The following is a 24,921-nucleotide window of genomic DNA, read 5'->3' on the forward strand; positions in this document are numbered from 1 at the left end:
CATTTTCAAAGAGCAAACGCACACAAAGGCACCTTAGATGCTCGGTTACCCACCCAATGAAGCCTTTGTACTTGTTTCTTTATTTTTGGTGGAAGTCACCCAACTTCCCTTGGCAGGACTCCCCGTTTCCACAGCCAGCCACGCAGAAAGTCTCCTCTAAAGCAGCTTATCTGCGTAAGCTACTTAATAAGCATTTATTGAGGGTGCCTGGCCAGGCCTTGACCTATCATGGTAGATGGAGCGGGGATACAGATAGACTGTGAGAGAAGTTTCCGCCCCTCCAGCCTGAAACCGGGACCCTGTGTGGCGACCAAGGACATGGGCTTCACGGAAGGACAGCGTGACCCTCAGCTGTGTGAGCTTGGGCGGGTAGCTTGGCCTCTCTGAGCCTCGGTTTTCCTGTCTGTGAAATGGGGCTGATCATGCCTCCTGGGGAGACGGGCACGCACACCGAGGAAGGGCCGAGCCGGCGGGCGGTCACACGGTTTGTGTTCAGAAGACGTTAGCCGTGAGCTCTGTCCCTACCTACGGAGGAAGCTGCGGGAGGACGTAGGCCCAGCCGTGTGCCCTGAACCCCCAGGGCTGGACAGCGTGCACCGTAACCTTGCAGTGAACTTGGGCACGGAATTTCCCCAGTCCCGTGCTGCTCTACGCGGGCACCTTAATTAGGATGTGCTCAAATACAGCCTGTCCTCTGGGTAAGCACACCTCTTTTCATGTGTGCGTCTGAGGGCGAGGACTGTCTGCCCGTTTGCTTAAATAGTGAGGCCTCAAATGCTTCGGATGCTCTAGCAAACTATATTCGGCTGAATAAAGCCACGATTATGAGGTATAAAAATCCTACAGGCCAGTGGAAGAAACCCCGGCTCATTCCCGAGATAGCTCTGGCTTTCGGTTGAAGGGCCAACCTGAATAGCGACATTGACGGGAACAGCGGCCAGACGCAGAGGCAAACCCGGGGTCTTTGTAAAAAGCCGTCACCGATAGCTTTTGGCTACAAGCGGCGAATTCCAGAATTCCCATCTTGAATGTCTCTGAACTCAGCCGGGACTTTCTTTCTTTCTTTTTTTCTTTTTTCTTTTTTTTTCCTCTTTTTCCCCCAAGAACTCAAAGACACACTTCTTTTAAGACTTAGCTCATCCTTCATTCAGCAGATTTTTTGGGCAAAATTGTGCAGAGCCGGATGTCCGTTGTGGGGTGGGCGGGGGGGGGGGGTGGGCAGAAACAGGCTGGCTCGCTCCTGGCCCCAGAGAGTTTCCAGGTGGTGGTGACATCGCACCTGTGAACAGAGCTCTCATTAGGATAGCACCCCGGCTCTGGACCTAAATGCGCACCCTCCCCCCCCCTTAAATCGCACCCGCTCTCCTCGCCTGAGGGACCGGCCAGGGAGACAGGTGCAGAGCGCCCCAGCCTTGAAAAGCAGGGGACGCTTGGCCCCTCGTTTGCATGCTTGTTTTGCTTAGCTCCGAGACACTTGGCTCCCCCTTTGGAGAAGAGAGGTCGCCGTTCCTCAGGAATGAGGCGAGGGGGTTCGTGAGCGCTCGCCAGGACTTGAATTTCAATCCGGTGCCACAGAGAGGCCGGGGAGGCCCCGAATGTCATCGTCACTGGGCGGCAGGGGGTGGGGGGTGGCTCCAGAGCTGGAAACTCTGGTCCACGGACGCCCCTGGGGGACGGGTGTGCACGCTGTGAAGGTGGGAGGGCTTCCCCGGCAAAGGCACGCACGCATCAGTCGGCCCTTGACAAGGCCTCGAGGAAATAAAACTGGCAAGACTTTTCTGCGCCTCGGCTGGAGTTCACCGTTTGGGACCGTGGCACCGTGGCGGCCTGAGGGTGGTTCTGAGGAGTGGCTCACAGTTGTCCTTCAGGATGCAAACTCGAAGGTGCACCTGATCCTTAGGAGAAATGGAATTTGTGTGGCCACTGAGCGTGTTTGAAAACTCGGGGGTCGTGGTCGAGGTTGGAGAAGCGACGGCAGCGGGGTGACGTAACTCTGCGTTTAACCCGGAGATGGGCTAACTCAACCCAGCTTCGGCTTTGAATGTGGAAAAGCTGGCCGTGAGCGCCGGGCAGGGAAGCTTCGGTGCCCGAAAGCCGCGGTTGAGCAGGGACTCACAGGAAGGGAAGGGAGCAGACCCTGCCGGTGGCCGGGCACAGCGCGGTCCGAGGACATCGACGCGGGGCCCCGTGCGCCACGGACGAGGAAGGCCCCTCCCCCAGGGAGAGCCGTGGGGGCCACAGGGAGCTCAGGGGAGACCGTGCCAGCTTGGGCTCGGACGGGGAGGCGGCCCCCCGAAGCCGCGCCCTCGGGCAGGTGGTGGCGAGCGGGAGGAGGTAGGACAAGGAGCCAGTGTGACCAGCCGGGTGCGGGCACTGGGGTTCGCACCTCTGGTCGCGGCTGCCCCCGGGTCCAAAGCAAACACGGCGAGCAGAGAGCCGGCCGCCTCGCCTGGGCGGGTGGGATGCCCCCTGGCCGGCTCGGCGCTGCCGTGGAACTTTCTCTCTGCTGCTGAAACGAGTCTTTGTGAAAGCGAACCGCAAGCAGGTTCGGTTTCCCGGTTGCCGTTTCCATGTGGGCCCCCCCCCCGCTGCCCCCCCCGCCCCCGCCACCCCGCAAAGTGCATTTTTGTGGCATCCTTCGTGTTGTCTGTCTCGCCCCTGCCCCCGCCGTGAAGAAGAGACTTTCGTCCCCAAACCCGAAACGGACGAGATGAACGAGGTGGAGGTGGCTCCCGTCCCGGAAGAGAAGCACGTCTGGGTCCAGCCGAGGGTGACCAGACCCACGAAGCCCAAGAAAGCGGCCGCGGTGAACTACATGAGTGAGTGGGGGCCGCCTCTGCGGGGGGGGGGGGGGGGGGGGGGGTGCCAGGAGGGGCGCCGCGGGGCGGGGAGGGCTCCAAGCGGGCAGACAGTGGGCACACGGGGCGGGTCTGGGTACAAACGCGCCGCCCCGAGGCATTTTCCAAAAAGGATACTTTTAAGTCATTTCCAAAGCAAGCGTTATGGGAGTGGTGCTTGGGGGGGCCTTTCCCGCCAGGCAGGTATTTCGAGGTGAGGCCTTGCCCTTTCAGCGGGGGGGCCTGGGCTGAAACTGGGTCCCCCTGGAGGTGCCGGCAGGGCGGGCATCCGGGCCCGGCTCTGGTGGCTCGGACCCTCGCTGGCCCCTTCGAGACTTGGTTTGCTCATCCATGAAAGGGGACAGTAAGGCCCATGCGGGGTTGCTTCGAGCATCCTTTGCAGTAATGGGGGCCACCAGTGTCAGCTCTGAGGTCATCACCGCAGTGCCACCCGCGCTCCCCCCCAAGGCTCCTGGAAGTCCCCAAATGCAGGGTATTGTCAGGCTTTCCCCTCTCCTGCCCCTCGATGCCCTCAGCTCTCAGGTCTGCCCTCTCTCTGCCCTCACCTGCCCTGGCTGGAGCTCAGCGCTCCATTTCCCCAAGGTAGCGCCTTTCCTGAAGGTTTGGGGCTCTGGAGGAGTGTTTTCTCATGAGCACAACACAGGCCTGGGCCGTCCACTCATGGTTCTCTGCTTCCCCCTAAGCCGGTTCCATTAAGAAAATGATAATTTAACATTACAAAATAAATGTCTATCTTTCTTTTAAATAAGAGAGACAAATCAAGAAACAAGATTTTTTTAAAATGTTTATCCGCTTTTGGGAGAGAGAGAGAGAGAGAGAGAGCATGAGACCAGGAGAGGGGCAGAAAGAAAGGGAGAGACAGAATCCCAAGCAGGCTCCACGCTGCCAGCGCAGGGCCTGACGTGGGGCTCGAAACTCACAAGCCGTGAGATCGTGACCTGAGCCGAAATCAAGAGTCAGATGTTTAACCGACTGAGCCACCCGGGCGCCCACATAATAAGTCTTTTTGACAAACTCTGACCCCACGCCAGGATTCTGACGTGTCCCTGTAAGACAGACAAGAAAGTAACGCTCGACAGCAGTGGTCTTGGCTGGAGAAGGCCTGTAAGTCCCACCCTCCAGAACCTTCTGGGGCTTCAGGGCACTTGGTGCGTATCAGGCCCCCCCTCCGAAGCCACATGCACGTTCTCAGTTAACGCTGACGGAAACAGCACCCAAGGTCCTATCCCCACTATCCGTATGCGGACACACCCGCACGGAGGGGAAGGACCATATCCAAGGTCACACTGCTTCTCTAAAGGGGCAGGTCGGGGATCGGAACCTCACAGCCGAAGCCTGCAGCCAGTGGGCACTGCTCCTGCTCAGGTTGTGGCACGGATTCCGGAGTGTTCCAGAAAGGTCTTCGGAGTGGGGGGTGGTGTCTGTTAACTCGGACCGATCCCGCTGCTTCTGTGACGTGTGTTTCCGCGCTTCTCTCCTAGCCCAAGTTGTCAGCTGTGACACCAAGATGAAGAACAAGTGCAAAGGGTCCACGTGCAACAGGTAAGGCCCGGCTGCACCCTCTCTGGCCGACGCCCGCACCCCCTTCGAGGCGTGTGCCGCGGTCACGGGCCACGTCGTGATCAGTGCGTTGCCGGCCAGCCGGGCCGAGCTGGGTAGAGACTCGGGGGAAAATGCCCTCCTCTGTTCTCAGCACAACGGTTGTGCCGGGTCGAGCGGGATGCTAGGCAGGCTCGTTCCCTGTCATAGGCTAGACCGGCCGTGGCGTCGCAGAGCTCCCCCCGACTGCCACCGTTTAGTGCCTAGACCCGAGCTTCTCGGCCTCGGCACTCCTGACGTTTAGGGCCAGATCATTCTCTGGGGCGGGGCTGTTCTGTGCACTGGAGGGCGTCGAGCAGCATCCTGGCCTCACCCCCCTGGATGCCAGGAGCACCCCCACCCCCAACTGGGATGCCTAAAAGTGGCCCCAGAAACTGCCCCACGTTCCCTGAGGGCTAAAATCAGTCCCGGTTGGTAGCCTTTGACCAGGGAGCTGGCCCAGGCTCCCACCGGGTGTCCTCTCACCTGGACGAATATTCCAGTGAAGTGTTTCACGTCTCGTGGGGAGGACGGGCCCGAGTGACGGATGCTCTGGGTCCTTGGTCCAAAGAGAATCCCCAGGCTGTGGATGTGCCAGGAGCAGATGCGCTGCAGACACGGAGCTCGTGCATGGCCGGGGCTCCGTTCCACCTGCTGCGCGAAGGGGGTCGCGGGGTGGCCTGGGTCCCGTGCAGAGCAGGGGAGGGCGGGGGCCGTGGGAGGACACGTGTGAGCCGGCGCTGTTGGCCGCGGGCAGATCCAGCTGCACGGCTGTGAAACCCGAGTCCCCACTGGAGTCAGAGCCACCAGGATGTTGTTCCCCGGCAGTTGAATGAATCCGTCCGGCTGATGGGCTCACTTCGTGTTGTCCACTCAGACGCTGAGGAGCGATTGCCAGGAAGGCCGGGCTTGGGTCTGGCGAGGCGGCCGCTGGGCCGCTCTTTCGGGCAGCAAGCGGCCACCACGTGCCGCGGGGTCACGCGCAACCCCAGGCTCGTGGCTGGAAGCCCGTGTCGGTGGTGGAGCCCACCCGCCTCGTCCGCCTGTGGCTCCCGGCGACCGTTCCCCTGAACGCGAATCGTGCTGTTTAGTGCGCACACCAGAATGAGAAGGTAGCAGATCCTGCTTCGAACCCTGGCGACTCGGAATTCGGTGTGCCAGGAGGAGGCTTCGCTCGGACTTTGGCAGGAGCGTTAGCGAGTGGTCCCGGGGCATCCCAGGGCGAGGTGGCTCGAGGGCCAGCAGGTGCCGAAGACGTCAAAGCAGTCGGGTTGTCGGCAGACGAGCAAATGCGGCAACCACGGGCGCCAGAATGACCCGGGCACGGCGTGAGGGCACATTTGCGTGGCCCTGGGGCCCAGTTGTCCCTTCGCGGTGACGTGCTTTTCTGTACCGCGAGCTCGTGAGGAGAACATCACGCCAGAGTCGTCAGTGGGAAAAAAATGACGAGGCTGGAGAACATCCGTCAGATAGCCTCGAGAACGTTCCGGAGTCGGGGGTCGATGGGACCCTCTGCAAGCAGGGAGAAGGCAGGGGTCCGGCCACACGAAGGCCACTAGAGGCCTCTGATCAGGAGCTACAACTCCCCCCACCTGCAAACACAGGAGCGTCCACGGTTCGCCTCCTGGAAGTCAGCCCATCCCCTGGCTCATCAGTTTTCTGTCCACGGTGTTTTTACAGTCATAGTATTGACCGGGCCTCCCCCCGCCTCCCCCGACTTTAAAAACTATTCACGTGTATCGTCAGTAATTCAGGAAAACACCACCAGCACCAGAGTTTAGAGAAAAAACTAAAGATGCCCCGCCTTTCCGCGATATCCGTAGAGATTTGATGTAGCTTCCCTCCCGGTCTTTTTTCTGGCACCGGGGAGGCTCCCACAGCTAACGCCCCTCATGTGCTACTGTTTTCATTTAAGATTTTCCGAAGTCACATGTTTTCCAAAACCCTCATTTCTCGCGGATGCATCATACCCTAACGTACGACCGCACAAAAATGTGTTAGGCCGCCCCTCCGACGGTGCCGGCTTCTTCCTGGTCTTTCAACGATTCCAGACCTTTGGTGCAGTACGTGGGCCTGACTTTCCGGCTTCTGGCCTGGGCCACGCGCTTGCAAGGAAACCTTAAGAATTGAAGGATAGGCATTTTTAAGGCTTTCTGGAAAGGTGCCTTTTCCTGGGCAAGAACACCATCGTTGCATTTTATCCTATCTAAAAAGAAAAAAAAAAAAAAAACCCTTGGAATCTGACACCTAGAAAGAGGCTTGTCCTTTCCATTTGCGCCTTCTGTGATGACTGGTGTTTGAGGATTTTTGTTTTGGTGCCTTTGAAACCACTTGGTTTTCTTCCATGAATTGTCCATCGGTTGGCGTCTCTGCCTTTGACATGAATCTTTTTATTATTTTTTTTAATGTTTATTTTTGAGAGAGAGAGAGACAGAGTGTGAGTGGGGCAGGGGCAGAGAGAGAGGGAGACACAGAATGGGAAGCAGGCTCCAGGCTCCGAGCCGTCGGCACAGAGCCCGACGCGGGGCTCGAACCCACGGACCGCGAGATCGTGACCTGAGCTGAAGTCGGACGCTTCATCGACGGAGCCACCCAGGCGCCCCCTCCCTATAACATGAATGTTAAACACATGAAAACGAGGTCAAATTGAATCCACAATGGTGTTCCCGTGACTATGAACTTCACCTGGGCCTGCCGTGACTCCCTTGAAAACATTCGGAGCCTGCTTCTCTCTGGTGTCCGTAATAGAACTTCCGGACGAGAAGAACCCCGATGAATTCCTGGTGGGATTTCATCCACACACGTTCACCTGTGGGAATCATTTGCTTTCTTCTCCATCAGGTACCAGTGCCCAGCGGGCTGCCTGAGCAGCAAGGCGCAGGTGTTCGGAACTCTCTTTTACGAAAGCGTAAGTGGCCCGTGTGGACTCCCAGCGCGTTTGGAACGGAGGTTGCTGGTTTGGGGCCGAGGAGATTTTTTTCCTTCCACCCCCTCCGTCCCAGAGCTGATGTGCGCCTGTCTCCGGGCTCACAGACTAGTAAAGCCACTTTTGGGACCCGGGGTACACCCTCGTGAAGGTCAGTCTCCATGTTAGACCGAGCGTTAATATGCCTCGCTACGTGGGGAGAAAGGGCCATTTGTCACCTTTCTTAGTTCGTAAAGCACCTCGGATGGGTTTTCTCAGATAAGCAACCCCAGGAACAAAGACGTGTTCTGGGGAAAGGCGGGAGTTAGAAGCGGGGTGAGCCTTGGCCCGACGTTTTGGCTTTTTGTGGCTTGGGGACAAAACCTCGGGCCTCTCCAAAGCAGACTGGACAAAGGTGAATTCAGACGTACTTACCGTCTCCCTTCCCGCCCCCAGTCGTCCAGCATATGCCGGGCCGCCATTCACTACGGGATCCTGGACGCCAAAGGTGGCCTGGTGGACGTCACCAGGAACGGGAAGGTCCCCTTCTTCGTCAGGTCTGAGAGAAACGGCGTGGAGTCTTTGAGGTAACTGTCCCGTGCTCAGGATTCCTTAACGCTTTTTTTTTTTTTTCCTGGTTATGAAAGTATTGTCGAAATTTTGAAAGTACCGAACGATATAAAGAAGCAGGGAAACAAACTGTCACGGTGAACTTGAACGCCGTAGCTCAGACATCACCCCGGGGGCGTTTCACCACCTCTCAGCCGCGTGGGTTTTTCTGGGCGTGTGTTTAAGTGTTTAATTCGGCTGAGTTTCAACTCCTGCTTTTCCCCGCCCCTGCTCTGTGACCTTGGGCGGGTGTCTTCATCCCTTCCGGGTGACGGCGTCTCGCTGGGGAAAGAGGGCCATGGTAGGACCCGGCTGGTCCACACGGGTTGCAGGCAGCCAGTTTTTTAAACGATGCAGCTCTCCCACAGTCGCTGGGAAAGATCTGTCGCCCCTGGAAAGGCCCCTCGCGCCCGGGAGTCCCCTCCCCCCATCCAGGACACCTAGAGCCTGGCCCAGCAGGGACACCGGGGCCCCTGCCCCAGCTCCCTGCGTCCCTGGGCCACGGTGCCTCGCATCAAGAGAGCCTCCCCGCGTCAGGGCCCGTCCCGCCTCTGCAGCCAGGGTCACAGCGGCCAAAGCGCCTGTGTGTGTTCCAGGGGGTTCCACGCAGAACATTTCAAAAACCGCATGAGTCATTCCCCTTTGAAAGGTCTGGTTCTTCAAGAGGGCTCGCAAGATTCCCTCTTCGCCTTAGCTGGGGTCTCAGGGGCCGCGTCACCACGAGAGTGAGGATGTCTAAACAGAAGCAGAGAATGCGTTCGCGGAGGCCCGGTGACCTAACGCCAGCCCCCGTGCCAGGCTCAGCGGGGGCACCGAGGGCACCGTGGCCGGCCGGGTCCCAGCCCCGCGTGGCCCACACAGCTTGTCCGAGAGCCGCGTCGGGGCCCTCCCGGCGGCCAGCTTTGCATCTGGAGGGCAGTTCTTTGCGTCCCAGGGAGTCTGCCAACCTCGACACAAAGCGAACGGAAGCTTTATTTCTCCAACCTCTAATTGAAACATAGTTCTTTCCTGCTGGCGGAGTGTTGGTCCCCAACGGGAGTAGGGGTGAGGCGTCTGCAAACGTCTGCCGTCACGACCCCGGAAAGACAGTGGTTGGAAGACAGTTTCTGCTTCGAGTGCATATTCGCAAGGAAGCGCGCGCAGCTCTCACCCAAAGGCAGATTCCTTTGTTATTCATTTTTGAGGGAGAGCGTGAGCAGGGGAGGGGCAGAGAGACAGAGTGGGGGACAGAGGATCCCACGCGGGCTTCCTGCTGACCGCAAGCGAGCCAGATGCAGGGGTTGAACCCACAGACCCCGAGATCATGACCTGAACTGAAGTCGAGGCTCAGCCGGCCGAGCCACCCAGGGGCCCCGCACATTCCTTTTGATGCTTTGGTAGCGATCCCACCAATAACTGATTTCCCGTTAACCTTTTAAGTTTATGGTCTGCATCTTAAAGTCACTATTCTGAGCGGGACACCAGCCTGCCCGAGGGGCTCTTGGCACAAAGTAGGTTGACACCCCCCCCTCGAGAGTGGTCTAAGGGCTTTCAAGCTGATGGGAAGCGAGTAGGGAAACACAAAGTTGAGTCCGAAATGAAACAGACGTGGGAGAAACCCTGCACTTTTAGAAACAATTCTGTTTGCATTGAACCTCCTGTTTTCTTCTCCAGCAAGTACAAGCCTTCCAGCTCGTTCATGGTGTCCAAAGTAAAAGGTAAGCTGGCCGGTCTTTTTTATTTTATTTTACTTTTAATGTTTATTTTGAGAAAGAGGGAGTGTATGAGGGGGGAAGGGTGGAAAGAGAGAGGGAGACCCAGAATCCGAAGCGGGCTCCAGGCTCCGAGCGGTCAGCACAGAGCCCGACGTGGGGCTCGAACCCATGAACTGCGAGATCATGACCTGAGCTGAAGTCGGACGCTCAACCGACTGAGCCCCCCAGGCACCCCCTGGCCAGTCTTTTTTTTTTTCTTTTTTCTTTTTTTTTTTTTTACATGACCGTAATACGCAGGTGATCTTGGGTTTCCCTGGAGATGTCATTCTCCTGAGCTGTTGACTTAATGTGAATTCTGCCTCTTAACGCTGCGGTCCTCAGCATCGTAAAGGGTTTTTAAAGAGGTTCCTGACAATGCTGATTCTTTAACTAGTTTCTAAACGTATCTGCACCTGGCATCGGCCCCAAATCGCTAAACGGGCGACACAGGCCCCGGGGGTTCCCAGCTGAATGTCCCAGAAGTCCTAATGCCTGGGTCTGGAGCAGCCAATAGGTTGTAGACAGAGAGTCTGTTTCTGTTGGTTGGTGATGGTGGGTGGAGTATTGAGTAGGATTCTGCAGCCTTGTTCTGGGCTCCTCAGAAAACAGGCCTCGATAGATTAGTAATGTCTGCCTTGAACGACAGAGGGGAAACTTGAGGAAGCACGCGGCCCGTCCGTGCCCTCCCCGGCCTCGCTGTATAATCCTGTCTACGGTGCGTTCACTTGGCGGGGGAGGGCGTACCCCTGGGGGGCGTCCTGCGGACACAAGCGGAGCCTTGGGTTCTGGTCATGCAGAAAGAGCGCTTGACTGGGACGGTCTCAGGGGAGCCGAGATGTAGGGGCGCCCCGCCCGGCACCTTCCTCGGGAAGCTGGCCCGACAACCCCTTCCTTTGGGAAAGCAGTTCTTGGCTTGTCACAGGCCCTGGATGCAAGAATATCTCATTAGATGTCTTTATAAGAACACATAGCGGCTTTTCTCCTTATTACAAAATAACGCCTATTCGTTCCAGGTAATTTAAAAATACAAAGGCGCCTTAAAAAAAAAAAAAAAAAAGGATTTGACCAGACTCCGCCACTTACAGATAACATTGTGAACGTTTTGGTGGATACTTCTGAAGGTGTTTTCCCTCTGATTAGGAGTATATGCCCTGGTAATACATTGATACACTTTCAAAAATTGAAACAGAATTACATAAGTTTGGTAACCTGATTTTTCTCTTCAAATAATACTGTATCAGGAAGATACTTCTGTGCCTTTAAGTGGTGTTCTAAACCCAATGAAAAAAATATTTTAATTATTTTTTTAATGCTTTTATTTATTTTTGAGACAGAGAGAGAGCATGAGCAGGGGAGGGGCAGAGAGAGAGGAAGACAAAGAATCCAAAGCAGGCTCCAGGCTATGAGTTGTCGGCACAGAGCCTGACGCGGGGCTCGAGCTCACAGACCGTGAGATCATGACCTGAGCCGAAGTCGGACGCTTAACCGACTGAGCCACCCAGGCGCCCCATGAACCCAGTGTTAATGACCTCATCTGCCTGCCATGATATGGCGGCCCCTGGTGTAGTGAACCAGTCCCCTTTGTTGGATTGCTACATCGATCCCCGACCCACCCAAATGATAGGCGGGACCACGGGTTGGCGATCTGCCACCCTCAGGGGCGAATCCTGCCTGCCCTCTATCTTTGTAAATAAAGTTTTATTGGCACACAGCCACGCCCATTCGTTTACACGTCCTCTGTCACTGGTTTCTGCCATAACAGCAGAGTTGAGTGGTTGCAACGTAGTCTGTAGGGCCCCCAAAGCCAGAAATATTTAAATATTTGCCCTCTGGCCCTTTCGGAAGAGTGAGCCGAGCCCCAGACTGGCTGAAGACACGCGGAGACTACAGGTGGGCAGTATTAGAGCCCCTTTTTACCTCTGTTGTTTAAACCCACGTGACCTTGAAGATCGCTAGACTGGGAATCAGAAGCCTGGCCTCCCACCGTGTCCCGTGCAGACCCAGGGTTGTCTCTTGGCCTTTGGGCCTCTGTTTCCGACTCTATAATTGGAATAATACCTACCGTGAAGAGAAGGAAGGTGAACAGCTTCAAAATAGAAAAGCAAATGAAAGGTATCGTCGGTCTGACGGAGGAATGATCGAGGGTGGTAACACCTTTGTGCTGTAGCCACGCTCAGGCCATGGGGCTTCTCACCCCTTGAGGGGCCCGAGGTGAGGTGCCAGCATTGCTGGGGCCGGGCACCTGTGGGCTTCCCATCCCACCTCTGTCCGAAGGCCCAGTGAGCCTCTTGGACCCGGCTGTCCAGCAGCCCATTTCATAGGCGGGTAGCCCGAGACCCCGGCTTGCGAGCGACCTGACCGTTTCCCATCGCGTTCCTGTCCCCAGTGCAGGACTTGGACTGTTACACCACCGTTGCTCAGCTCTGCCCGTTCGAGAAGCCGGGGACCCACTGCCCAAGGTGAGACTGTCTAGCGTCTGGTTTTGCCAACACGGGGGCCGAGGGAAGGCGGCGTCATGTTGCGTCGGGGGTCATCGCGTGGGGCTTCTTTCCCTCTGCGTAATGCTTTCGAGACTCACCTGTGCTGCTGAGCACGTCGGTGGTTCCTTCTTCACGGTGGTTTCCATTCTGTGCCTGGACCACACTTAGGTTTTCCGTGCGCTGCCTAAACCTTCTCTGGCTGATTTTTGGAGGGTGATGCTTTGTGACAAAACCTGTTAGGTCCTCTCGGGAGCTGTGAACCCTTCTCCCTCCATGAAACGGACCTTAAAACTAACATGTGGAGACCCCCAAGGTGTGAGCAGGGAAGAGCCCCAGGAGGCTGCTGGTGAGGGGCACACCCTGGACGGGGACCCCCCCACTCCTCCCCTCTGCTGTTCACACTCCCCTCGGGGCCCTCTCACTGGCCCCCACTGGCCCTCCGCCGCGAAGCTGATCCCCTTTGAATGTTCCAAGGATCACATCCTTTTATTAACTATTCAATAGTAAACCCAAATGTTAAAGAGAAGCACAAGGAAGTTGTTTCGGAAAGAACAAATGAACAAAAAGAAAAGCTTGACACAGTACAAGTAGAGGAAACAGAGGTTTCTGGCCTGCCGTTCTAGAGAAAGTCAGAAAGAGTTTTCGTTCCCACATTCTGTTTTCTTTTTTAAAATCTCACACGCATATTCTCTCCGTCCACTCCTGTCCCCTCCCTCCCGCAGGACCGTTTTAACTTCCCAGTCCCTTTGTCTGCCTTTCTTGCCTCCCGGGATCCTGCCTGCCTTGGGGCCAGATGGCTTCCGGACGCCATCTTGGTTTCCTGGTCCCTGGGTTCCAGCAACATGGCCTACCGTTGTAGATAAAGGCAAAAAAAACCACCCTTTTCTTAGGTGGGGCTCATGCTTTTCCCTGGTCTGAATCTCTCACACCAGCTGGGGCCCACCCATTTCCAGTTTGAGGTGCTCTCCTAATCCTCTAGGCCCACAGCAGGGATGTGGTTGACTGACACAGTGGTGATCTAACCTTTCCCGCCTCAGGTTATCAGCGCCCCCTCTCTGTAATGGTCTGACTCATTGAGGTGAGGGCCCTCCGCCCTTTCCGCCCTCATGCAGGGAAACGGCCTTTAAAAAAGTCTATTGATTATAATCTCCGTGATGTACTCCCGGTATGAGTTGGCCAACCCCCGAGAATGGGAGGCACGACCTCCGACAAGCCCATATCCCCATCTCTCACATATTTATTTTCTTTCACCCTGTTTCTGCGTGCCTCTTTTGGTACGGACTTTTAAGATTCCGTGTGCACGATTTAAGAAGAGGGAAGATATCTTTGCCACCGCTAGGGTGCGAGAGGTATATATTTTTTTCCTCAGGGAGTACACGCTGTGGTAGTTGCCTTTCCCATCCAAGTAGTCAAACCTTGACGCTCCAAGAGGGAGGGCCAGCCGCTTCTCGGGGCCTGTTTTCTGCTGGCCGTGACCATCGCACAAACGTGTCTTGTTTTCCAGAGTTCGTTGTCCGGCACACTGCAAAGACGAGCCGTCCTACTGGGCTCCCGTGTTTGGAACTAACATCTACGCAGACGTGAGTATGCTGGTGTTTTCCGGGGACCACCTCTCGAAGCACGCTGAGCCCTCGGAAATCACGTTCCGAAGTCTGGGTGCCAGAAACCCGAGCTCTCGTCCCTGTGTCTCTAGCTGACTTTAGACCACAGCATTTCTTTCTGCAACCGTTGCCCTTCGTTTCCCGGTTCATAGCCACTACTTCCGCTCGTGTATGGTCACGAATACAGATGCAGGCGTACCTCGCCTTACACACATGTTCTCATAGTTCGGTCGATTGACTCCCGCTTCCCCGTTGATGTGCATTTGTAATGCGCCGGCTTTCCTGTATCGCGAACCTCATTTCCGGATATTTAACACCTTTCCGGCTCTCCTGACGCATTAATAGAACTGGTCCACTCTCCTCGCGGTATTTCTTTTTGGCTACGTACCCGCCTAGCTAAAAACACCGGAGGAAATACAAATGACACTAATTTACTACTGGCTGAGGACCACTCTTATCACACCGGAGTCTGTTCGTCTGTATTTCCTTACTGACTTTAGCGAGGAAGCCTCAGCCTGAGTTTTCTTAGCGAATCCTCCAGAACGTAGTCTGTTCCCTCCAGTTGCCCGGGGTTGCGGGACATGGCGTCCCGAGAGATGGGAATGTGGTCACAGCCTTGCCCAACAGGCTGTGTGATCTTCTTGCCAAGTTGCTTACCTCTCTGTGGAAGGAGCCAGCTGGGATTTTTCTAGTCCAAGGAATCTTCGAGATCTAAACATCTCATGATTAGATCAGCGTTGCTTATCCCCGGCTAACGTTTTTACTCAACTTTTTTTCCATTTTCATTTTAATTGTTCTCTCCCGCCCACGACCTTTGTCTTTGCCTCCACCTGCTGATTTGTTCCAGATTCCTGTTAAGTGTGAGGTCACTAAGTCCTGTAAAGTCAAACCAACCTTCATGGCTCACCCTTTTTTTTCCCTATCTTTTTGTCCTTTCCTCTTCAAATGAGTTTTTTTTTTTTTCTTCTCAGAAGCCATTAAGCCCAAACTGAGTTTCGAAAGTTTAATGAAGGAGTAAAATAATGTATATCAATTGTTACAGTGAATGTTTGAGCCAAAGTCTGCTATTAAAAGACAGAGGCTTTGGTTTTAAAATGATTGAAAAGTAAAGGGATACGGCCAAGTGATTCCAGCCAAATGCAGAGAAACGATGAAGCAGGAGTGACAATATTGCTGTCTGATACAGTGGAATTTAAGGTGAAACGTACTGAGTGGGACACCACAATTCATTGCACGGTGGCACAAAAGGTATAATTTACGAAGATCGGATTTGTGAGATCAAATCTGTATGCACCAAACAACATAGCAGCTGAACACATAAAGTTGTTTTTTGAAGGCTAGAACTGCAAGGAGAACTTGATGGAAATTAACACTATAAAGCTATCTTTTGTTGTCTTCGGGGCTTTAAAAACACCATTTCTAAGTATTGGTGTCCCCATCTTACAGGCTTACAGGCTTAGGTGTCCCCATCTTACAGGACAGCTTTAGGCTGTCCCTAAATCACACAGCTGACACAGGCCAAGGTGAGGTGCCAGGAAGGTCTTGCTCCAGGCTCTGTCCTTTCCCCACTCTCTTGTGCCTTGCTTGAATGCACCTGCACTCATAATTACACTGATGTGAACAGGCACGTGGGTGAAGAGCCCTATGGAGTGTTTGCCTTGTTCACTAGGTTTGTGAGCTTTTGGAACAACCACAGTGCTCCAAACGGCGCTCGGCACATAAATGATTGTTCGGTGAATGTTTGTTGAAGGAATAAATAAGTGACGGTGTGGCGTTAGTCGATGTTTCAATGTTAAGCTGTTCAGAAACTAAAAGAAGGAAAGAAAAAAGGGGAAAAGAGAGGAACAGGGTGGGGAGACGGGGAGAGGAGGTTGGCTGAGTAAGGAGAGAAGAAAGCAAGCTCCATCCCATTTTAGAGGTTCTTTGTTGGCCTCGGTTTCTAGGTCACTCTGTATTCTGGGAAATGATGATGCCTTTTTGGAAAATGTCTGTTCAGCTAAGAGATTTATTTTGGGAGCGTTGTCTCCAGATCTTCGAAGGGCCTCATAGAGCCGCCGTTTCCGCCTGCTCGCCTCACTTTGTGGTGAGCTGCAGGCAGGAGAGACATCGGGGTGCAGCCCAAAGAGCACAGTCCAGGTCAAGGTGCAAGTTTACGATTCGGTTGTGAGATGGCGGGCAAGCCTTTCCCCCACCCTGGACCTCAGTTTCTTATCTCTTCTCCCCGTCTCCCTCGGTGGCTGGATATGTCCTCACACTTGGGCACGCACGCATCAGAATTCCCCGGAGGGCTTGTGCAAACAGACTTCCGGGCCCTACCGCAGCGTTTCTGACTCCGAATCTGGCGGAGAGCCAGAGAATCTGCATTTTGAGTAAGTTCCCAGATGATGCTGATGCTTCTGGCCCGCATTCAACCCCGGAGCCCGTAGTAGCTCCACGATAGCCCTTGCAGGCTCTTATTATCCCGTGAAAAGTAGCGTCCCGCTTGCCGGCTCCGAGTGGGTCCCCGCTCTGCTGTTGGCCAGCTGCGGGCTGCTGGGCAAATCGTTCAACCTCCCGGGGCCTCTCTCTGTGAAGAGAGAGTAACACCTCCCACGGAGGATAATTGAGAGACGTCTCCATTTCTGCGTGTGAAACACAACGGGGCCTGTGTGGTGCACGCTCCAAAATGTTACGCACGATGACCCCCACTCGGCTGTCGAGAAGGATCGGGCTGTCGGTGTGAGGTTCTCACATTCCCGGCCGAGGCCTCGATGTTGTCACAACTGGTGTCCAGAAATCAGGGCCCGGGAGGCAAAGGGCCGTCACGGAGGGCACAAAAGCAACGTGCACGGCATCTTGGGAGAGTTGAGTCTGGAGGACGCGCCTCCGTGGGCTGGGACTGCGGGAGGCGGGATCGGGGCCCCACATCTGGCAACTCGGTCAGCGTAGCGAGCGGCGGGCCCGCTCTGCCCGGCGGTCAGAACGGTAAGCGTGTTGGTACTCACTCGCGGAGCTCGCCTCCACTGACCGTGCGTTTAGGGGGGCTCTAAGCTGATCGTTGCGTTTTGGAAGTCCCCCCGTCTCTCTCGGAGACAGAGGCAGGCGCACTGGTTCAGAATCCTGGCGGGGCACAAGCCCTTCCTGGGAACTGGAGGCTGACGGATCCTTTCCCCGGAGGGGGATTAAGAAGGCTTCCTTGTGCAGACGGGGCGACCAGCTGTCCTGGCCTCCCTGAGCCCGAGGGGTCTCCCCGCACGGGGCGCTAGAATCAGGGAAGTTCTTGCTGACCCCAGAGGCCCCCAGAGTTCTGCCTGACACTCTGGGGCCTCACAGGTCCCCAGGAGCCCACCTCGCCCAGCTTGCCTCTTGACGGAGGAAAGATGGGGCCGCGCAGGACTACAACTGCCTTTCAGTAACTCAAGCGACTGAGTCACAGCCCTCACGCGGTCCTGTCCTCCGGGCCTTAGTGCGGGTGTTCGCTCTGGCTCTGGGACCCTCCCCTTTCGGCCGCGGTATTAGCTTCCCAGGGCGCGGGGCGGCCTCTGCCACTGGGAAGCGACTTTCTTCTGCAAAACCAGCGGCCTCTCTGGAAGGGCCTGGGGTTGGAGGCCGGGGCCCACAGCCTGGAGGGGGCTCGGCAGGTTCGGAACAGGACCGGGTGGCGGCCCGCGTGGGATTTCGAACGGGGGTTTTCCAAACAGCCCCTTTCGATCCGCCCACTCACGTCTGGGGTCAGGAACCCGCTGGATGGCGGATTGCTTGTCCCAGGCCAGGGGCACCTCTGCAGACGCTTCCTTTGCCCGTGCTGTGTCTGTGGACTTGACCCCTGCTGACGCGTCACGTAAAGTAGGACCATGCAGGATTCTTCTTGGCTGCCCTGCCTCTTGGCGGAGGAGGTGCCGGCCCGGTTGGCCAGCGGTCGGGACCCGAGTCGCTTCACGGGTGATTGCTGGGTCCCAGGCACCGTGCAGACAGGGGGCCCTGGGAGGCAGCAAAGGCCAGACCCACCTTCCCGCCGGGTGACAGGCACCTGGCGGTGTTTGGGGAGCCTCGCCTCCGCTCCCTGCACCGCACGCGATCGCACAACGCACCGGCCCCCTGGCGGCTCTCAACACGCACGGGGTCTGCCGGCTAAGCCCCCGTGACGGCCACGGCCACAGGTCACTAGGTCACGAGCGAAGGCAGCACCGGAGTCAGCTCCCTGACCCGTGGGCATGGTTTGACTTTCTGTCTCTGAGCGGCTCCATCAGCCTGGCCGAACGTTCTCAGACGTCCCTGGGGCTGTTCTCCCGCTGACTCTCTTTTCTGAAGGCTTGCAGATCCTCACACTTCAGGGGCCTCATCAGTGGAAGCTTTTTTGTTATCAGGGGGCGATTAGAAGCTGCATAACTTCGTGGCCTAAAAGCAACACATGCTTACGGGCTGGAGGTCAGGAGCCCGATACTGGTCTCTCCAGGCTCAAGCCACCAGCAGAAATTCGTTCCTTCCGGGAGCTCCAGGGCCGCCTGTGGTTCTCTTGCCTTTCCCACTTTCTAGAGGCCGCCCACGGCCCCTGCTTGGGCCGCCGCCTCCTGGCTCTGTCCCTCCTGCCTCCCCTCTCGTGAGGACCCTTGTGATGACTGTGGACCCATCGGTAACACAGGCTCGTCTCCGCACAGGGCCCTTAAGTTAGTCACCTCTGCGGGGGCCTTCGGCCACGCGTGAGGTCACGTCCTCACGGGCCCTGGGGATGGGGGTGTGGGCGTCCCTGGAGGCCGTGACTCCGCGGACCCCAGAAGTACAGACTTCGCGCTTCGCCAGGCCTCAGCTGGAATCTCTGCGGAGCCACTGGCTGCCCGCGTGGCCCTGGCCCAGTTCTCGGACCTCCCCAAACCCACACTTCCCGGCCTGTGAAACGGGGATAGCGGCGGTTACGCGTCTCACTGGAAGCGTAAACGAGATAAGGGCCAAAGGTGGTCGGCCGGGGCCTGGGGCACGGTCAGCCCAGAGTCCGTGTTCGCCCTGCTGACCGCGGGGGGGGGGGGGGGCTGTGCGCCCCACAGACGGATCTGGGTACAGGTGGGTGAGGCCCCGGCCACACGTGCGAGCCACCTGACCGGTGTGGAAGATGCTGGGTCTGGGCCTCCCCGGCCCTCTTTCTGTTTCTTGGACGTGACGAGGTCACGCAAAGGCCCCAGGGCCTTTGCACAAGCTGCTCCCTCTGCCTGGGTGGCTCTGCCCAGAGTTGTTCCCAGGCTGTGGCCGACTCCTTTTTGCCGTCCAAACCTGAGCTCAAGTACCACACCGAGAGCAGTCGAACCCCTGATTGACTCTCCTAAAAGAGCCCTTCCAAACCCAGCCACTTTGTCTCCCGATCTGGCTTTATTTCCTTCAGAGGCAGAGTTGCTATTTTGCGTATTTGTTACTTGTCGGTCTCCCTCAACTCCCCGAAGGCAGAGTCTTTATTTTCCCTGCGGAACTTTTCTGCATCTAGCTCAGTGCCTGGCATGTAGTAGGTGCTCAGAAAAGACTTGCCGTACGAAGGAACGAATGAATGATGCCGGGTCTCTCTGGAGAGACCCCCGGGGGAATCAAGGAGGCGATGGTTGTTTCTTAGCCGTAACTTGATCAGCGCCCTCCCCCACCCCCAACCAGGCCACCAAGTGCTGGCCGATGGCATTAGGGCCTCACCCACGAGCACAACACTCTCGATGTTGATCGCGGCTCTTCTGTGCTTCCAGACCTCAAGCATCTGTAAGACGGCCGTGCACGCGGGAGTCATCGGGCACGAGAGCGGGGGTTACGTGGATGTGATGCCCGTGGACAAAAAGAAGGCCTACGTGGGCTCGCTCAGGAACGGAGTGCAGTCTGAAAGGTAGGGGCACGTCTTCTGGCTCTCGACACCCAAGGCCAGCCAAGGGCATTCCCACCAGAATTCTCTGCCTTTCTGTTTTAAAAACAAGAACTTCTTTCTCTGACGAAAGCTCAGAAGCACCCGGGAGACGCGGTGGGACTTTTTCTGGGCACGGAGGAGCGTGCGTCGTCCCCCACGGAACAAGTGGGGGCAGATCGTGGTGACGCGGTGGTCCTCTATAGCGAGGTGACAGTATAGTTACCTACGGAAGGAGGAGCCCAGGGTCTGGCATCCAATAGACTAGGCTCTGCCGCTCGCCAGCTCTGTGACCGTGAGCCGCCACCCCATTTCCTGGTGCCTCAGTTTCCTCACCCGTGATGGGGAACCAAACTGGTCCTGGCCTCGCACGGTTGCTGGAGGATGAATCCAGTGCCCGTCTGAGAGCGACGAGCCCTCAGTAGGTCACGGAGGCCGCTCCCAAACCGGCTCCCAGTGTCGCTGCGGGCGAGGCCACACGGCTGCGTCCGGTGAGCGCACCGTGCCCCCCCTTCCCGGTTGGACAGTTCAGCGCTTTGCCCAGGGGCTGATCGTCACCGTGGTAAGCGGCCTTGCAGGGGACGTTTGCACCTGCCACGATCGTTTGCTTCAGTTGCTGGAGCAAACGTCAAAGGCTTTGGGTACGCCTTTCCAGAACATTCTTCACGAGGGGTCCCAGCGCCGCTTCGGGCTGCCAGACCGGTTTCTGGCCCATGCCGCTCATTCTCACCTGTGCCCTGCTGTCCGTGGAAGCAAGTCCCAGGTCTCACAGCCCGGGGACCCAGGCCCCAGTCCTGGGGCCTCCTCTTGAGAGCCCCGTGAGCTCACACAAGGCACCAGCCTTTCTCAGACCACCCAGGGGCAGATCCCCGTCGGGGGTGTATTTGTTCTTAGTGCTGCGGGGGGGGGCTCAGAGCACAGACATTTCTATTCTCAAGGTTCAGGAGGCTGGAGGTCCGCGAGCCACATGTGGGTGGGGGGCTTCCTTCTGGGGCCTCTCTCCTGTTGTGTAGACGGCCAACTCTGTGTCCTCACGCGGCCCCCCCTCTGTGTGAATCTGCATCCTAATCTCTTCTAAGGTTGCGGTCTGATTGGATCAGGGTCCACCCTCGTGACCTCACTTTTACTTTAGTTGTCCCTTTGAAGACCCTCTCTCCAAATACAGTCACCTTCTGAGACGTTGGGGGTTGGGACTTAAACATAGGAATTGGGGCGGGGGACACAACTGAGCCCATAACAGAGGGGAATGCTGACATTTTATATTTGAGGGAGCCTTCTTTTTAAAAAAAAATTTTTTTTTAATGTTTACTTTTAAGAGAGAGAGAGACAGCGCAAACAGGGGAGGGACAGAGAGAGAGGGGGACACAGAATCCGAAGCCGGCTCCAGGCTCCGGGCTGTTGGCACAGAGCCCGACACGGGGCTCGACCCCATAGACCGCGAGATCGTGACCTGAGCCAGAGTCGGATGCTTAACTGACTGAGCCACCCAGGCGCCCAGAGGGGGCCTTCTTTGGAAAAAGAGTATAAAATCTAGAACGTAAAAGTTGCCGGGAACCTTGAAGCCTGGGCTTTTGTGGCTCCAAGGAGCTCGGTGCCCGTGCCGGCCTCCTGGCCTCCCGGCGTGCTGGGGAGTCTCAGCTGTACGTGGAGACGCGGCAGAATCGCATCCAGACCCCCAGGGGCCCCGCGGTAACCCTGCCCTTAGCCCGGAACCGCCAGAGCTAACAGCCTTGGCATATTCTTTAGCCTGGGCCACCTTTTTTGGGAAAAGCCTAATGAAGGGAAATTCCATTGGTTTTAATGGGAGGGAAACAAGGCAGTGATTAGGTGGAATTTCCTGGGCAGGTGGGAAAGAAATCCCGGGACCCCGCTCTGCTGAGCTCTGTTCCCCTCAAAGAGGACACGGTCTTGCTGAGAAGTGTGGTGACGGGCCCCTGTGCCCTCTGCCCGGCTCACCCCTGAGCAGCTCAGCGGCCCCCCGAGGGCGGCCGCAACGGCTTCACGTGCGGCCCCCACAGGTGGGTGTCCGGGGACGGCAGGGGACTGGGACGGGTCCCCAAAGTGGCTTCTTCCCTGCTGTAACCAACCCCACCCCGGGAAACCCGTCATTTTTTCTCTCTTCCTGAGGGACCCGCCAGGGTCGCTGCCGTCATTATAAATACCTTCCAGGCAGCCCTTCCCAGGCCCCGAAGTGCCTGATGGCCGCTGGGCTGTTCAGAAGGTTCTAGTGAGTTTCTAGGCAAGTGCAGAGTTGAGATCCTGCTCCCCTTCCTCCTCGGATGCGCTCTTGTGACTCAGTTTCCCCACCTGTAAAGGGGAAGGTGATAGTACCTGCCCCCTGGGGTAGTGGTAAGGCGGGGGGGTCTCAGACCGGCCCCCCAGACCAGCAGGATCTGAATCAGTGGGGAGCTTGCTGGAAAGGCGGATTCTCGAGCCCGCCCCTCCCGCCAGGCCTGCTGAGTCCAAAGCTCCGGGAGTGGGCTGGGCACTCTGTGTGGACACGGCCTCCAGGGGTCCCGGCGCACGTGGGATGATGACGTGAGGCGGCCGGTCGTGTCCCCGGCACACGCCGTGCGGGATTCCGATCGTTTGTGGTTAAACTTCATTCTTTCGCTGCGTTTTCATGGGGCGCCAGGACCAGGGCTGGGGTCCCGGGGTCCCGGGGCCCCGGGGCAGGGAGATGACAGGGTCCACCCTGCACGCAGGCAAGAGGCGAGGCCAGGAGGGCACGCGGGGCCCGATGGCGTTTGGGACCCTGCTCCCCCCGCCGGCCAGCTGGGCGTCCTCGGGTGGGCGTCTCCCCGGGCTTCGGTCCCTCCTGTGTCACGCGGTTGTGGGGAGGTTGTGTGTGCCAAGCACTTCCCGGTGGCTCACCGTGAGTGCCCGGTGAAGCCGGTGGCCCTCGTCGCCGCGGCAACTTACAAGGTCGTTGCGCACCTCGAGGCGCTGTGGTTCTCACACGCACGCGAGAGCCTCTGTGGACTGTCTTTCAGGACTGGAGGGAGAGCACCGCCCAGGAGCCCCTCTTACCTCCTTACACCCATCTTTCCAGTGTCCTCCCCTGTCACTTGGCGAGCCCGCGCCGTGTCCCAGGCACCGGGACCCAGCAGGGAGCACACGGCCTGATCTCTGGGACTTGTCATCTAGAGGGGGCACAGATGACCAGAGAAATGACAACAGAAGTAGGACACCGGGCATCACTGTGACGGAGGGAGGCTCGGGGGGCTGGGCACATCCAGCAGGGCCCCGTCTCGCTATCTGGAGGCCCCTCCTCGGAGGCATGGCTCCTTCCAGGCCCCCCCCGCCCCGCCGCCCCTTGTCTCGATGGGACCTCAGCAACCTTCTGCACAGAGCCAGGACTGAGAAGTCTCCGCGGAGCCTGTTCCCATTAGGGACCGTGGGAACCAAGCCTGGGCCGGGAGGGTGGCTCTGTCCCAAACGCCTGCTGGGACCCCAGAGCGGTCACAGTGGGTCCCCAAGGGAGTTGTGGCTGCTGGACCCTCGGGGACCTGTTCACAGCAAACTTCCTTGTAAACGTAGGGAATCCTCCAGAAAAACAAACAAAAGCCTCCTGAACAGAATGCTCAGCACACGGGCCAAAGGTGGTTCTGCTGTAAAGTGAAGTGACTTGGGTTTTAGTGGTGGGTTTTTTTCTTGTTTGTTTTTTTTTTCTAAAAGAGGATTTCCTGAAAGTTTTGAAAGAGGTGTCTGTAGAACCGAGAACTTCGGTCTCGACACACGTGTCCGTGAAGGATAGCGGAGGAAAGGAAAGGTTATCAGGAAGAGCTTTTGACGTTAGAACTGGGCTTTGCCCGAATGTTCGCGGAAAGAAGCTGGACATCTGGGTGAATATCCGTTCAGGAGTTTTTCCTAGACCGGGACCATTTTGAAAAGGCAGGTTTCACAAGGAGAGATTGGGAAATGCACCACCGATGACAGATAATGTTCTTGGTCACTTGTTGTCAACAGACACGACCCGTGTGTATCTGTGGCATCGGTGCAGACAGACCTGCATCCAAAGGTGGACAGTCCGTGTAGCAGCTTTTGTGGGCCGGGCACTGTCCTCCCGGGGCCCGTCTGCCACGCTCTTCAGGCCACACGGGTTCTAAAGTTTCTAGTAGACGCAGTAAAAAGGAACAGGAGGAGATATTTAGGGTATGTGGGATTTAAGCTGGGATGTCAAAATATTAGCGTGTATAATAGGAAGTTACGAAAGAATATGCATTCTCTTTTTCAAATAAGACCTTGGGGTCCACTGCGTATTGCACACATAGAGCACCCCCCCAGTTCGGGTGAGCCACAAGTGCTCCGTGGCCACCGTGACTGGCGGCTGCCATATTGGGCACCCCAGCTCTGGACTCTCAAGTGTTGGGCATCCGAAAATCTCTCCGTGCGCCCAGAAGCTGAGCCGGAACACGAAGCTGTTGCTTCCAGATGGGATGAGCTCTGCCCTCTCCCCCACGCCAGCTTGGGCCAAGGCCGGGCGCCGGGCTCCCTCTGCTCGCAAACCGGTGGGTTTTCCCCTCCCACCTTCTAAGGTCTATACACACGTTGGCACACCTGATTCCCCCAAGAGCCCCATGATGGGGGGACCCCAGGAATCCTCACTTTATCAGTAAAGAAAGGGAGGCACAGAGAGGTTAAGTGATTCGTGCGAGGTGAGCCGGAACCACGACTCGAACCCAGGCCGCCTGCCCCGGCGCCCACGCTCTTCACCGGTACGCGTGACGCCCCACTGTAGACAGGAGGGGCCGGGTGAGCCTTTAGTGCCCGGGTACGCTTGTTTGTAACTTTAAAAGTATTTATTAGAAAAGAAGTACGTACTTATTTAAATAAGAAGTCCAGGGAGTAGAAAATAAGTGTTCCCTACAGGTGCCCAACGGTTAACCTCCGTGAATTGCCCCTTCATAGCCTTTCAGGGCATCCTGCCCCTCCCCCAGCCTCCCCCCCACACAGACAACGCACATGAAAATCAAAATGAAGCTCGTTTTACGCCGAAATATTTTTACATTTCACGGAAGACGGTTCCCCGGAGTCGATGCTTTCGTGCGGCTAACGCGTTCATCACCGTGCGTGTACCCGCCAGGTGCCAGGCACGCCGTCCCTCCCCTGATGGGAGAACGGGGTTTAAACTCAGGAGGAAGGACAGTATTTGCAGCTCGGGGCCATCGAGCTCCTGCTGGATGCGCGCCCCGACCCGGCGCTTGCCCTGGACAGACTCACATCCTCTGCCCAACGTCCCCAAGGAAAGGGCGCGTTCACACACCCTGTGCGGAAAGCAGGCTCAGCAAAGTGGATCGGCCACGGTC

The 24,921-nt window shown here is 56.9% G+C and overlaps 1 protein-coding gene across 1 annotated transcript in view; it reads left to right on the forward strand.

Annotated features, from left to right (window-relative positions):
• The window catches only part of CRISPLD2 (cysteine rich secretory protein LCCL domain containing 2), a 60,206-nt gene that overhangs the window by 27,502 nt on the left and 7,783 nt on the right, over positions 1-24,921 (forward strand). The window contains exons 7-14 of the mRNA XM_043599795.1: positions 2,676-2,819; positions 4,340-4,400; positions 7,278-7,344; positions 7,798-7,928; positions 9,604-9,647; positions 12,070-12,142; positions 13,668-13,743; positions 19,464-19,597. Of these exons, the coding sequence (XP_043455730.1) occupies positions 2,676-2,819; positions 4,340-4,400; positions 7,278-7,344; positions 7,798-7,928; positions 9,604-9,647; positions 12,070-12,142; positions 13,668-13,743; positions 19,464-19,597 (730 nt within the window). The remainder of the gene's footprint in view (positions 1-2,675; positions 2,820-4,339; positions 4,401-7,277; positions 7,345-7,797; positions 7,929-9,603; positions 9,648-12,069; positions 12,143-13,667; positions 13,744-19,463; positions 19,598-24,921) is intronic.

Source organism: Prionailurus bengalensis, chromosome E2 (assembly GCF_016509475.1).
Source record: "Prionailurus bengalensis isolate Pbe53 chromosome E2, Fcat_Pben_1.1_paternal_pri, whole genome shotgun sequence".
Taxonomy (NCBI): domain Eukaryota; kingdom Metazoa; phylum Chordata; class Mammalia; order Carnivora; family Felidae; genus Prionailurus; species Prionailurus bengalensis.